Source organism: Scyliorhinus torazame, chromosome 17 (assembly GCF_047496885.1).
Source record: "Scyliorhinus torazame isolate Kashiwa2021f chromosome 17, sScyTor2.1, whole genome shotgun sequence".
In the NCBI taxonomy this organism is placed as follows: Eukaryota; Metazoa; Chordata; class Chondrichthyes; order Carcharhiniformes; family Scyliorhinidae; genus Scyliorhinus; species Scyliorhinus torazame.
The window spans coordinates 158,353,795-158,369,242 of record NC_092723.1 but is presented as its reverse complement, the minus strand read 5'-3'; the positions used below and the strand labels follow the sequence as shown (position 1 = coordinate 158,369,242).

The following is a 15,448-nucleotide window of genomic DNA, read 5'->3' as shown; positions in this document are numbered from 1 at the left end:
TGCTGGGGGTTAGCAGGCAGCCGTTGTAGAGCTCCCAGCTCTAGCTGCCGATACAGCCCCCAGCACCTCTGGGTCAGAGGCAGCGCGTGCATACCGCAGCAACCTGCAACAGCCACGCCGTGCTCCATGGCGGACTCAGCCCGCGGACCTGGACCGGCAAAATAGTGCCCCGCATCAGCCACTAGCGCGCCCCAGATCGCCGGCCCACATTGTCCCCAGCCCCGAATGTAGCTCCCCCTGCCCGCCGATCAGACCTCCCCCAACTGTGGCGTCCCCGGACTGAGTCCGCAGCCGCCACGCGAGGATCACGGATGGTGAGTCCTACGCTGTCGGGAATTCAGCCGTTTGGCAATGGAGCACCATGGGGCAGGCCTCGGGCAATGGCCTGAGTACCCCGATTTCCGGGGGGGGCGGAGAATTTAAAAACCGGCAGTGCTCCCGATTTTGACGCCCAAACGGATTCTCCACCCCGACGCCGAATGCGATTTCGGCGTCGGGGAACAGAGAATCCAGCCCATGGATTTAAAGAGTGAGAGAAAGAAATAGAAACTGTGGAAGACATAGAAAGAGTATTCCACCTTAGCTCACTTCCCCTGCCCTATCCCAATAACCACTTAACTTAACCTCCGCATCTTTTTTTTTTAAATCTAAGGGGCAATTTAGCATAGCTAATCCATCTAACCTGTACATCTTTGGACTGTGGGAGGAAACCCACGCAGACACGGGGAGAAAGTGCTAACTCCACACAGACAGTGACCTGATGCTGGAATTGAACCCGGGTCCCTGGCGCTGTGAGGCAGCAGTGCTAACCAATGTGCCGCCTGCTGTACAGTGATGTAAAGAAGATACATTGACAGGCAGTTCAAAATTTGACAAGGTCACAAATGTTTAATTATCCAACAAAAATATTTAAATATTTCATACAAGCACAATTATGTGGAAATTGTGATTTTGCACCAATATGTTCCTCGTTCTTAGGAAGTTCCCTTGTTCAATGTTTTAAAGGTATTTAAAATAATATTCGTTCAAGTCAGATAGACCACGTTGCATGCTCAGATGGAAGTATAATTTCTGAGTTAAAATAATTGAAGCTGAAGGATATACAGGGTAGTTTTAATAAACTTTCACAATCAAACCTTCCGGCGCTGGCTTGTGCACAGATCAGAGAACATAAAACAACAGCTGATGTTGGTCAATGCTGTTCACAAATTTCACACTGAATGGCAATTGTCATCTTGGTCTCTTGACCTTTGATTCCTCCTTTTAAGGTCACCTTCTGACCTCCGACCTTCTCCCCTATATATTACTGCTCGCTGACAGGTTGCTCCTGACAGTCAAAATGAAGGGACTGGTCTCATTCAGTATCTTCCTCTCTCTGCTCGTCTTTGTGATAGCAGGTAAGTCCCTCTTTTTAACTCGTTGGTAGATTGACAGCATTATCTGAGCTTGCTTCATTTCTTTTTTGCATTGTGACTTAATGTCAGTATCCGCAAACGGGAGACTTTAAAATTTACTTCAATGAAGAGTCTGGGTCCAGAGGCTAACCAGCAGAGTGACGAACAGCTGCTGGAAGTATCAGCCAGCAAGAAACTGGTTCTGTAAAAACACATTTGGGAGGAGTGGATGCTGAAATCTTTAAAGCTTGGCTTGGTATTGCAGCCTAAGCTCGAGGGTTTGGGAATTAAAAGCTTTTTTTGTGTCCAACCCCTCTGCTTAAATGGTGCCAGGCTGCAAAAGCGTGACGGGAGAGCTTGTGAGATTAGAAAATGAAAAGATTGCGTTAACTGTCGTTCTTGAACATGATGAGTAGAACTTTAAAAAGGCTGTTTTTTCCATTATCCTGCAGTAAATTTAAAAGTAATTTTTTCGTGAAGTGAGAGGGGAGGGGTTTGTTCGAGTTACCCTTGTGCGCCCTTGGGTTAATTTGATCCAGCAATTCTGCTGTTGCTCATGTCCGAGTATTCTGGGTTAGTGTAAAGGAACTAAGTATGGAAATGGCTTTGTAACTAGACACCAGCCCTGGTTCATTGCCTCGCTCTGCCAGCAGCAGTTGTTGGCTCCATGTGCTGTCACACAGATTTATCCCATCTTTCTGACCATTTAAGGACATCTTTTATTTTTCAAAAGAATTGAAATGTTTTGAACAACAGAATCCAGTGTGCCCCCCTTGACCAGTTGAGATACAGCTTCACCAGCCCATGTGAGTGTGGGACTCTCCTTTTAGGAATTCCACCTTTTAGCTATTCCACTTTTCCTTCTCTATGAAACTACTTGGCAGTTGCTGGGTTGGGTTGGTGTTAGAATTCCCAACACCTGCTTCATTCAATTGCCTGGTTCCACCAGACTATCATACAGCACATTCAGCTTGGGAGAAACACAAATATGTATTTCTTTAAACCTTTCAGGATTTCAAGATATTCTAAAACTCTTTACAGCCAATGAAGTACTGTTTGAAGTGAAGACATTGTTCTAATGTGGGAAATACTACAGTCATTTTTTACAGAGCAAGCTCCCACAAACAGCAATGTGATACAGAGCAGATAACCTGTTTTAATGATGATGGATAAAATTGGCAAGGACACTGGAGAGCTCCTCCTCCTCTTCAAAATAGTAAAGTGTGTTGTGTTAGAACATAGAACTGACAGTGCAGAAGGAGGCCATTCGGCCCATCGAGCCTGCACCGACCCACTTAAGCCCTTACTTCCACCCTATCCCCGTAACCCCATCTAACCTTTTTGGTCACTAAGGGCAATTTATCATGGCCAATCCACCTAACCCGCATGTCTTTGGACTGTGGGAGGAAACCGGAGCACCCGGAGGAAACCCACGCAGACACGGGGAGAACGTGCAGACTCCGTGTTATGTAATTTGGAATAATAAAAGCTGCCACTTGATGCAGTTTTGAGTAAAAGATGCTCCAGACTTTGAAGTGAGTTCAATGTGTTTTATTGAACTATTAGCACAGTTCTCAATGAGATCGACTCTCTGCTAATCTAAATGTAGTAACTCAGTCTAACTGAACCAGCCTTGCTCTAAGACACGTGCTGGGGTGTGATGCTGAGGATATACCCTGTCTCACTCTGTAGATGTTCGTCTGTGGAAAGAGGCGGGGTGTGAGTGCCTCATCCCTTTTATAGTGAGATACCACCCGAGTGTCCTGACTGCTCACTGGTCGTGTCCTATTCTATGTGTTCATTAGCTGCATGTTTGCATATCATGACATATCCCCTTTTTAAAAATGTTTTGTTGGCATATGTGAATGTATTTACATTTGAATGAGTCTGTCTAACGTGACTGACGGAGGACAACAGAACCGAGCAAACAAAACAAACGTTCACAAGTCCTGTCTCTGAGGCTTGCGTCTGATCCTGGTCGACCGCCGGAGAGGTGGAGGAGGGGACGATGGTGCCTTGACAGGCAGAATAGAAGCCTGACTGGTGGCCTCGTGGTGCGAGGTATCAGGAGATGGCAATTCAACATATGGAAATGGAGGAGAAAGTGGTTGCGGGCAGGCAACTTTGTGCAGTGCCCGTCGATTCCTTCGCACGATGGAGCCATCAGCCATACATACAACATAAGAGCGGGGCGCGGCCTGTCGAACAACGACAGCTGGGGCAGACCACCCACCATCCGGAATTTTGATCCTGACCGTGTTTGCTGGGGATAGCACAGCCGTATCGGTGGCATGGGCATCCTAGCCCTGCTTTTGACAGTCTTTGAGTTGCTGCATCTTCTGCAGCACCGGGAGGTGTTCCAGGTTGGGCAGGTGTATGGCTGGAAGCATCGTCCGCAGGTCCCTGTTCATCAGGAGCTGAGCTGGCGACATGCCAGTGGACAATGGAGTCGCCCTGTACGCGAGCAGCGCAAGGTGTATGTCAGAAGCAGAGTCCACGGCCTTGCACATGAGCTGTTTCACAATGTGCACCCCTTTCTCGACTTTTCCATTGGACTGGATAGTGCGGACTGGAGGTGACATGCTGGAAATTGTATGACCTGACAAACGTGGACCATTCTCGATTGGTAAAGCACGGGCCTTTGTCGCTCATGACAGTGATTGGGATGCCAGGCCTCGAGAATGTCTCCTTACAGGCTTTGATGACGGTCCGAGAGGTGAGGTCCGGGAGCTTCAGCATCTCAGAGTAATTCGAGAAATTGTCAATGATCAATACGTAGTTGCGACCATTCACATGAAAGAGATTGATGCCAACCTTGGACCATGGAGAGGTCACTATGTCATGCTGTTGGAGCATCTCCTTGCTCTGCGCTGACTGGAACCGCTGATGGGTAGCACAGTTCAGGACCATGTTCGTGATGTCCTGGCTGATGCCGGGCCAGTAGACAGCTTGCCGGGCTCTGCGTCTGCACTTCTCGACACCCAGGTGTCCCTCATGAATCTGGCACAGCACCATGCTCTGGAGACTGAGTGGAATGACGCTCCTGTCCAGCTTGAGGAGGATACCATCAATCACCAGCAGGTCATCCTTCACATTGTAAAATTGTGGGCACTACCCTTTCTGCCAGCCATTGGTGAGGTTGTGGATGACGCGCTGCAAAAGGGGGTCTTTGGCTGTCTCATCACGGATGATAACTACCTTCTCATCTGTCGCCGGGAGAGTGATAGCACACAGCTGCACCAGCGATTCGATGCGCTGGATGATCTCCAGAGGCTCACTGGGCGAGGTGACGGAGCGGGACAAAGCATCTGCGATGATGAGCTCCTTGCCAGGTGTGCACACCAAGTTGAAGTTGAAGTCATACCTCTTAAGTTTAAGCAGGATTCTCTGCAACCGAGGCGTATTGTCGTTCAGGTCCTTGTGGATGATGTGGACCAGAGGCCTATGATCCATCTCGACAGTGAATGTCGACAGGCCGTAGACATAATCATGAAATTTGGGATGCCGGTGAGAAGACCCATGCACTCCTTCTCAATCTGAGCGTATCTGGTTTCAGTGGGCGTCATCGCCCTTGATGTGGAGGCTACTGGTGCCCAGGATGATGTGTCATCTTGTTGAAGCAACACCGCACCGATGCCATCCTGCCTCGCATCTGTGGATATCTTTGTCTCCCGGTCCGGGTCGAAGAATGCCAGGACTGGTGCAGTGGTGAGCTTGGCTTTCAGCTCCAGCCATTCTGTGCCACCTTCCACTCAAACGCAGTTGACTTTTTCACCAGGTTGCGTAGGGCCGTGATGTGTGTGGCCATGTTTGGAATGAACTTGCCCAGAAAATTGACCATACCCAAGAAGCGCAGCATTGCCTTTTTGTCCTCCGGGACCTTCATCGCCTCAATGGCCTTGATTTTGTCTGTGTCCGGGCGCACACCATGCTCTAAGATCTGGTCGCCTAGGAACTTGAGCGTCGATGTGCCAAAACAACATTTGGACCTGTTTAACTTTAGGCCGTTGGCATGTACATGGTGGAATACCTTCTGGAGACGGGACACATGTTCTTCAGGGGTCGTGGACCATATGATGATGTCGTCCACGTACACACGAACCCCTTCAATGCCTTCCATCATCTGCTCCATGATGCAATGGAATATCTCCGATGCCGAGATGATGCTAAATGGCATGCGATTGTAGCAGAATTTGCCAAAAGGCGTGTTGAAGGTGCAGAGCCTTCTACTGGCCTCTTCCAGCTTGATTTGCCAAAATCCCTATGATACATCCAATTTGGTGAAGAAGCGCGCGTGTGCCATCTCACTCGTGAGTTCCTCCCGCTTCGGGGTGGGGTAGTGTTCCCGCATGATATTCTTATTGAGATCCTTGGGATCAATGCAGATGCGCAGGTCCCCCGGAGGCTTCTTTATGCACACCATCGAGCTGACCCAGTCAGACGGTTCGGTGACCTTGGATATGATGCCTTTTTGCTGAAGATCCTTGAGCTGTGCCTTTGGCGCTCTCCCAGTGGAGCAGGGACACGTTGTGGTGCGTGGACCACTGGCTTGGCATCAGTTCATAGCAGAATTTTGTATCGATACGGCAGCGTGCCCATCCCGTTGAACACATCCGGATACTGGGCGAGGTTGTCGTGGATGCCGGCCTGAAGATCCACATGGGAGGATGTCGTGGTGTAAACCGTTTGAATGAGGTTCAGCTGCTTGCAGGCGAGCGCACCTAGTAGTGATGCCCTGTCCGGGCATACCATGTTTGCACTGAGTGCTGAATTTGGTGCTTTTTGAGTGCGATAGTGAGAGTTTGGTGACCGAGGGAGTATAAGGCTTCATTTTTATCTAAAGTTTAGTCTTTCTTTTATTTAGTTAACTAACTTAAAAGTTGCTGTTTGGTTTAGAAGAAGGTGAATTTTCAATCAGCTTTAAACAGGCATCTACTTCTAGGCACTTGCAGCTGGAGCTTGTTAATTAGTTAATTGGATTAGGCCAGTTTTCAGAGGCTAGATTCACAGTATAAAAGTGATCCCCGACAGTGCAGACTTTGTTTGCACTGAGTGCTGAATTTGGTGCATTTGAGTGCTGTAGTGAGAGTTTGGTGACCGAGGGAGTGCTGAATTTGGTGCTTTTTGAGTGCGATAGTGAGAGTTTGGTGACCGAGGGAGTGCTGAATTTGGTGCTTTTTGAGTGCGATAGTAAGAGTTTGGTGACCGAGGGAGTTAGGTGAGGAGGGAGTAAGGTGCTCCTTTCATTTTGTTACCGACATTTCCGCAAAGAGTGCGAAGAGAGCCAGGAATTTACAGAAAGTGTAGCTGACTGGGAGCAGAGTCGGAGATCTAGTTAGTCCACACAGCAGCTATATTCTGTAAGGTAAGAGGGGATGGAGGCTAGGCCAGTTACATGCTCCTCCTGTAGGATGTGGGTGGTGAGGGATACCACCGGTGTCCCCACTGACTATACCTGCGGGAAGTGCACCCAACTTCAGCTCCTCAAAGACCGTGTTAGGGAACTGGAGCTGAAGCTGGATGAACTTCGGATCATCCGAGAGGCAGAGGGGGTGATTGAGAAGAGTTACAGGGAGGTAACCACACCCAAGGTACAGGACAAGAATAGCTGGGTTACAGTCAGGGGGAAAAAAACAAACAGGCAGACAGTGCAGGGATCCCTCGTGGCCGTTCCCCTTCAAAACAAGTATACCGTTTTGGATGCTGTTGGGGGGGATGACCTACCGGGGGAAGGCCCTAGCGGTCAGGTCTCTGGCACGGAGTCTGGCTCTGGGGCTCAGAAGGGAAGGGGGGAGAATAGAAAAGCAATAGTTGTAGGAGATTCAATGGTTAGGGGAATAGATAGGAGATTCTGTGGTCACGAGCGAGACTTCCGGAAGGTATGTTGCCTCCCGGGTGCCAGGGCCAGGGATGTCTCGGATCGTGTCTTCAGGATCCTTAAGGGGGAGGGGGAGCAGCCAGAAGTCGTGGTGCACATTGGTACCAACGACATAGGTAGGAAAAGGGGTGTGGAGGTAATAAACAAGTTTAGGGAGTTAGGCTGGAAGTTGAAAGCCAGAACAGACAGAGTTGTCATCTCTGGTTTGTTGCCGGTGCCACGTGATAGCGAGGCTAGGAATAGGGAGAGAGTGCAGTTGAACACGTGGCTGCAGGAATGGTGTAGGAGGGAGGGCTTCAGGTATTTGGATAATTGGAGCGCATTCTGGGGAAGGTGGGACCTGTACAAGCAGGACGGGTTGCATCTGAACCAGAGGGGCACCAATATCCTGGGAGGGAGGTTTGCTAGTACTCTTCGGGAGGGTTTAAACTAATTTGGCAGGGGAATGGGAACCGGATTTGTAGTCCAGCAACTAAGGTAGCCGATATTCAGGACGCCAAAGCATGTAATGAGGCAGTGGGGAAGGGAACACTGACAAAGGAGAGTATTTGCAGGCACGGAGATGGGTTGAAGTGTGTATACTTCAACGCAAGAAGCATCAGGAATAAGGTGGGTGAACTTAAGGCATGGATCGGTACTTGGGACTACGATGTGGTGGCCACCACGGAAACTTGGATAGAAGAGGGGCAGAAATGGTTGTTGGAGGTCCCTGGTTATAGCTGTTTCAATAAGATTAGGGAGGGTGGTAAAAGAGGTGGGGGGGTGGCATTATTAATTAGAGATAGTATAACAGCTGCAGAAAGGCAGTTCGAGGAGTATCACCCTATTGAGGTAGTATGGGTTGAAGTCAGAAATAGGAAAGGAGCAGTCACCTTGTTAGGAGTTTTCTATAGGCCCCCCAATAGTAACAGAGATGTGGAGGAACAGATTGGGAAACAGATTTTGGAAAGGTGCAGAAGTCATAGGGTAGTAGTCATGGGCGACTTTAACTTCCCAAATATTGAGTGGAAACTCTTTAGATCAAATAGTTTGGATGGGGTGGTGTTTGTGCAGTGTGTCCAGGAAGCTTTTCTAACACAGTATGTAGATTGTCCGACCAGAGGAGGGGCAATATTGGATTTAGTACTGGGTAATGAACCAGGGCAAGTGATAGATTTGTTAGTGGGGGAGCATTTTGGAGATAGTGACCACAATTCTGTGACTTTCACTTTAGTAATGGAGAGGGATAGGTACGTGCAACAGGGCAAGGTTTACAATTGGGGGAAGGGTAAATACGATGTTGTCAGACAAGAATTGAAGTGCATAAGTTGGGAACATAGGCTGGCAGGGAAGGACACAAGTGAAATGTGGAACTTGTTCAAGGAACAGGTGCTACGTGTCCTTGATATGTATGTCCCTGTCAGGCAGGGAAGAGATGGTCGAGTGAGGGAACCATGGTTGACAAGAGAGGTTGAATGTCTTGTTAAGAGGAAAAAGATGACTTATGTAAGGCTGAGGAAACGAGGTTCAGACAGGGCATTGGAGGGATACAAGATAGCCAGGAGGGAACTGAAGAAAGGGATTAGGAGAGCTAAGAGAGGGCATGAACAATCTTTGGCGGGTAGGATCAAGGAAAACCCCAAGGCCTTTTACACATATGTGAGAAATATGAGAATGACTAGAGCGAGGGTAGGTCCAATCAAGGACAGTAGCGGGAGATTGTGTTTTGAGTCTGAAGAGGTAGGAGAGGTCTTGAATGAGTACTTTTCTTCTGTATTTACAAATGAGAGGGGCGATATTGTTGGAGAGGACAGTGTGAAACAGATTGGTAAGCTCGAGGAAATACTTGTTAGGAAGGAAGATGTGTTGGGCATTTTGAAAAACTTGAGGATAGACAAGTCCCCCGGGCCTGACGGGATATATCCAAGGATTCTATGGGAAGCAAGAGATGAAATTGCAGAGCCGTTGGCAATTATCTTTTCATCCTCACTGTCAACAGGGGTGGTACCAGGGGATTGGAGAGTGGCGAATGTCGTGCCCCTGTTCAAAAAAGGAACTAGGGATAACCCTGGGAATTACAGGCCAGTTAGTCTTACTTCGGTGGTAGGCAAAGTAATGGAAAGGGTACTGAAGGATAGGATTTCTGAGCATCTGGAAAGACACTGCTTGATTAGGGATAGTCAGCACGGATTTGTGAGGGGTAGGTCTTGCCTTACAAATCTTATTGAATTCTTTGAGGAGGTGACCAAGCATGTGGATGAAGGTAAAGCAGTGGATGTAGTGTATATGGATTTTAGTAAGGCATTTGATAAAGTTCCCCATGGTAGGCTTATGCAGAAAGTAAGGAGGCATGGGATAGTGGGAAATTTGGCCAGTTGGATAACAAACTGGCTAACCGATAGAAGTCAGAGAGTGGTGGTGGATGGCAAATATTCAGCCTGGATCCCAGTTACCAGTGGCGTACCGCAAGGATCAGTTCTGGGTCCTCTGCTGTTTGTGATTTTCATTAATGACTTGGATGAGGGAGTTGAAGGGTGGGTCAGTAAATTTGCAGACGATACAAAGATTGGTGGAGTTGTGGATGGTAAGGAGGGCTGTTGTCGGCTGCAAAGAGACATAGATAGGATGCAGAGCTGGGCTGAGAAGTGGCAGATGGAGTTTAACCCTGAAAAGTGTGAGGTTGTCCATTTTGGAAGGACAAATATGAATGCGGAATACAGGGTTAACGGTAGAGTTCTTGGCAATGTGGAGGAGCAGAGAGATCTTGGGGTCTATGTTCATACATCTTTGAAAGTTGCCACTCAAGTGGATAGTGCTGTGAAGAAGGCCTATGGTGTGCTCGCGTTCATTAACAGAGGGATTGAATTTAAGAGCCGTGAGGTGATGATGCAGCTGTACAAAACTTTGGTAAGGCCACATTTGGAGTACTGTGTACAGTTCTGGTCGCCTCATTTTAGGAAGGATGTGGAAGCTCTGGAAAAGGTGCAAAGATGATTTACCAGGATGTTGCCTGGAATGGAGAGTAGGTCTTACGAGGAAAGGTTGAGGGTGCTAGGCCTTTTCTCATTAGAGCGGAGAAGGATGAGGGGCGACTTGATAGAGGTTTATAAGATGATCAGGGGAATAGATAGAGTAGACAGTCAGAGACTTTTTCCCCGGGTGGAACACACCATTACAAGGGGACATAAATTTAAGGTGAAAGGTGGAAGATATAGGAGGGATATCAGAGGTAGGTTCTTTACCCAGAGAGTAGTGGGGGCATGGAATGCACTGCCTGTGGAAGTAGTTGAGTCGGAAACATTAGGGACCTTCAAGCAGCTATTGGATAGGTACATGGATTACGGTAAAATGATATAGTGTAGATTTATTTGTTCTTAAGGGCAGCACGGTAGCATTGTGGATAGCACAATTGCTTCACAGCTCCATGGTCCCAGGTTCGATTCTGGCTTGGGTCATTGGCTGTGCGGAGTCTGCACGTCCTCCCCGTGTCTGCGTGGGTTTCCTCCGGGTGCTCCGGTTTCCTCCCACAGTCCAAAGATGTGCGGGTTAGGTGAATTGGCCAATGATAAATTGCCCTTAATGTCCAAATTGCCCTTGGTGTTGGGTGGAGGTGTTGAGTTTGGGTAGGGTGCTCTTTCCAAGAGCCGGTGCAGACTCAAAGGGCCGAATGGCCTCCTTCTGCCCTGTAAATTCAATGATAATCTATGACAAAGGTTCGGCACAACATCGTGGGCCGAAGGGCCTGTTCTGTGCTGTATTTTCTATGTTCTATGTGTAACCATGCTTGTGTGTGTCGGTTGGATACGTGCAGATGGCAGGATCCCAGTGCTGTGATGGCATTCCCGTTGTAATCCAGGAGCTTGCAGGCAGCTAGAAGGACCGTGGGGGGCTTCTTAATGCGTCTGAAGTCTGCCTGTGAGAGGAGGTTGGCAGAGGCACCTGTGTCCAGCTTGAACTGGATGGGGCAGTGGTTGACCTTCATCACTGCTCGCCATTCATCCTCTGAAGCCACAGCTAGGACTGACTGGACTTACGATGAGTCTGGTGTGGCATATTCACACGTTCTAATAATGCCCACACGGTAGGCGTTGTCCAGCCATTCATCATCTGGATCCGTTGCACGGCCGGGATCAGAATCCTGTCGGCGTTGTTGCAAACTCTGGATGCGTCATCGTTGGAATTGGGAGCGCTTGCTCCTGACTGGCAGTGCAGATCTGCACAGGGCTGCATAGTGGCCTGGCTTCCCGCAGTTTAAACAGCGCCTGCCTCTTTCAGGGCAGTGTTTCTTTAAATGGGCGGTGCCACAGTTCGACGACGTCGGCGTCCTGACCCCCCGTGCGTCGTTGCACATGCGCAGTTCTCAGTCAACTGCGCAGTGCGGGTTTCGGCCGTTTCGTTATCCCGTCCGCATCGCGCATGCGTCGGGCCCCGGAAAGCGCGCGCAAAATGGCCGCTTTCGTCAATGTTGAGGCGCTGCATCTGGGAGATGGCCTGCACACTCTCCGCCTCTTGAGAGGCTAGTACCATTTTCTGCCATTTTGTACTGGGTATAGCGATTTTCAGCGTGCTCATGCACTGTGCATCTTTCAGTCGTGACTGGCAGGATCATATGCTTGATCCTCTGTAACTGCTCTCTCAGAGGATCCGAGTGAACTCCAAAAACGATTTGGTCTCTGATCATGGAGTCAGTGATATCACCGAAGTTGCAGTATTGCGCTAACAGTCTAAGGTTAGTTAAAAATGAGTTGAAGGATTCGTCTTTACCTTGCAACCGCTGCTCGAATATGTAGCGCTCGGAGATTTTGTTGGCGTCCACCTCACAGTGGCTGTCAAACTTGTCCAGGATGGTCTGAAACTTTGTCTTGTCCTGGTCTTCGGCGAAGTGAAAGGAGTTGAATATTTCCAAGGTGTGATCAACCGCTGCAGTGAGGAAAAGAGCTATCTTCCGTGCATCAGACGCACCATTCAGGTCTGATGCTTTGACGTAAAGCTGAAATTTCTGCTGGAATGTCCGCCAGTTGGCACTGAGATTGCCGGAGGTCCTGAGCTGGTGAGGAGCCGGAATCTTTTCCATTGTGCCGGTATACATTCGCTGGTCATCACGGATCTTGCTGAGTTGAACTAACAGATTGAATAGACTCCTGGTATCATGCTGTGTTATGTAATTTGGAATGACACAAGCTGCCACTTGATGCAGTTTTGAATAAAAGATGCTCCAGACTTTGAAGTGAGTTCATTCAATGTGTTTTATTGAACTATTAGCACAGTTCTCAATGAGTTCGACTTTCTGCTAATCTAAATGTAGTAACTCGGTCTAACTGAACCAGCCTTGCTCTAAGCCACGTGCTGGGGTGTGATGCTGAGGATATACCCTGTCTCACTCTGTAGATGTTCGTCTGTGGAAAGAGGCGGGGTGTGAGTGCCTCATCCCTTTTATAGTGAGATACCACCCCTGAGTGTCCGGACTGCTCACTGGTCGTGTCCTATTCTCACTGGTCGTGTCCTATTCTATGTGTTCATTAGCTGCATGTTTGCATATCATGACAAAATGTTTTTTTTAATGTCTACCTGAAAGGGCAGACAAGGTGTCGGTTTCAAAAACAGCATTTCCGACAGTGTAGTGCTCCTTCAGTACTGCCCTTCTAACAGGGCAGATTTCCCTCATTATTGAACTGGCCAGCTTTATTTATACTAGGAGTTTACTGGTGGTTTCTCCGCCCCCCTCATTGGGGAAGCTCATACTCCCACAGGATTGTGGGATTGTCATTAGTCCCTAGCCAATGGTAAGTAGGCAGGTTATAACAGTGTAAGACTCGTTAATGGAGAAAATCCCTGTAATTCACCTGCAGCTGCACGTTTCAAAGAGGCTACAAAGAAAATGGCAGGCCTACATTGTTGGGCAGCTCTCTCTCCCATATCCTAATTTTTCATTGCTGGATATCATGAGCCTTAATCTTGCAATCATGAAATGAGTCTTTTCTTCCACCAAGACAATTTTAAAACAACAAAAGATGCCACAGTTCTCGAGGAACCAAGGGCACAGCTAATCTCCAACACACAACCTGCCTGGCTACCATTATTTGTTAACTCCACTAATTGTATATTGGGGAAACAATGAATCTAAGCCAGTCTTCCCCATAAAACAGATTTATTTCCAAGACTACAAAGTCAGGAAACTGATTCTTCCAATTCCTGCTTCTGTCCCTGACCCTCTTCATCTAAACCAGTCTGGGGACAACGGCTCTTAATTACCAATTCAAAGCATGTACTCTATTGCAGCCCAATTTCAACATTAACATATTAGCTCCCTCCAAGTTGTCTGTTTTATAATCAGGCAGAGCTTGCCATACGACTTCTCCCTGCCTGTGGAACTCCCATCCCAGATGGTGTCATTGTCTGGAATTCAGGAGAGCGATTTCATGATCCTGTTCTCCCAGTGAAAAGCCATGTTCACTGGGAGCACGGGACAAATCATTGGGTTTGAATGTTGTGGTCCTATGCCTCCCTGAATCCAATGAGAATGGTTCCTTGATGGGAGTGCGAAATACGGTGCATAACCTGCAGGGATATCTGTGAACTCCAGCAACATTCAGGCTCAAATTTGTGAATTATCTGTCCTTTTGGTAGCTGGGGTGGATTTCTGTTATCAATGAGTTGCACGCCTCAAAGCCATTGGTACAAGTTTGAGGGATTGAACCATAGAATTTACAGTGCAGAAGGAAGCCTTTCGGCCAATCGAGTCTGCACCGGCCCTTGGAAAGAGCACTCTACTTTAAAAAAAAAAAAAAAAATTTTTTAAATTAACAAAATGTTTTATTCCTTTATCAGAGTTACAAAGCCAAAGCTCAGAGTGGTCAGGGGCAAACCCCTTATCCAGCTCCTTGCCTGCTCCAAAAACCAATTCAAATTGATTCCAATTCATGGTCTCCACAAGAGAGACATATCAGATCCAGGCATTTCACCTGACCTCACGCTCAATCTCAGCCAGAAGGCCAAGAAGCGATGAACGAGCACCCTACTTAAGACCACGCCTGCACTCTATCCCCGTAACCCCACCTAACCCTTTGGACACTAAGGGACAAGTTAGCATGGCCAATCCATCTAGCCTGCACATCTTTGGACTTTGGGAGGAAATTGGAGCACTTGGAGGAAACCCATGCAGACATGGGGAGAAAGTGCAAACTCCACACAGTCACCCGAGGCCGGAATTGAACCCGGGTCCCTAGAGCTGTGAGATTACAGTGCTAACTACTGTGCCACCAGGCCTCCTTCTGCACTGTAAATTCTATGGTTCAGTCCCTCAAGCTTGTACCAATGAATTTGAGGCACACAACTCATTGATAACAGAAATCCACCCCAGCTACCAAAAAGACAGATAATTCACAAATTAGGGCCTGAATGTTTCTGGAGTTCGCAGATATCCCTGCCACCCATAATGACCTAGTCCTGTTCCTACGTTCCATTTAACTGTACAGGCAGCAGTTTATACCCATTGGTGAGGGAAAAATCAAAATGAAATCAAGTTCAATACCACAAAAAGGCCAATGTTGAATCCTAAAAACCATAAGGAAGCTGTTCAGCCCATTATTCCTGTGCCAGCTCTCTTAAGTTATCCACTTGGTCACATTCCACTGAGCTTTTCCCACAGAATTTTGAATTTTACTTTTCTAAGATTTATTTGCTTTCCCACTAAAATTTATGATAGATGTTTAGCTTCTCATTGTTTGTAGTTGAGCATTCCATAATGTAAGATTCAATGTAAAGAAAACTCTAACCTCTCCATTTGTTCTTTTTATGATTTTTAATTGACGCCTTCCAGTTGAGTGACGAACTGATAAATGGAAATAGTTATCCCCAATTTACTTTATCAAATTCCTCTCATAATGTTTCGCACTTCTCTCAAATCTCCTCCTGTCAAGAGCCCAGTTTCTCTGGGATCTCATCATAATCAAAGCCATTCATCCCTGGTATTATGTTAGTGAATCTTTCTGTACACAATCCATGATCTTGGGATTCTTCCAAAAGCAAGGCGCTCAAAATCAAACACTTCTAACCATGGTCTAATCCATGATTTGTACAGCATTTGCATGTTCTCTTTGGTTTGTTGCTCATTTCCAAATGATAAAATCCAAGATTTAATTAGATATTTTAAAAAAAACCTTTTTACACCTTTACTTCCTATTCTTAAAAAATCAGC

The 15,448-nt window shown here is 47.5% G+C and overlaps 1 protein-coding gene across 8 annotated transcripts in view; it reads left to right on the top strand.

Moving 5' to 3' along the window:
- Positions 1-1,274: 1,274 nt before the first annotated feature.
- srl (sarcalumenin) overlaps positions 1,275-15,448 on the top strand; it is a 158,507-nt gene continuing 144,333 nt past the window's right edge. For 3 of the 8 annotated variants that reach the window (XM_072481421.1, XM_072481419.1, XM_072481418.1), the window contains exon 1: positions 1,325-1,397. In XM_072481421.1, the coding sequence (XP_072337522.1) occupies positions 1,340-1,397 (58 nt within the window). In that variant the 5' untranslated portion in view covers positions 1,325-1,339. Of the gene's footprint in view, positions 1,398-15,448 lie in introns of all 8 variants that reach the window. The other 5 variants (XM_072481423.1, XM_072481420.1, XM_072481424.1 and 2 more) reach the window with 4 other exon arrangements.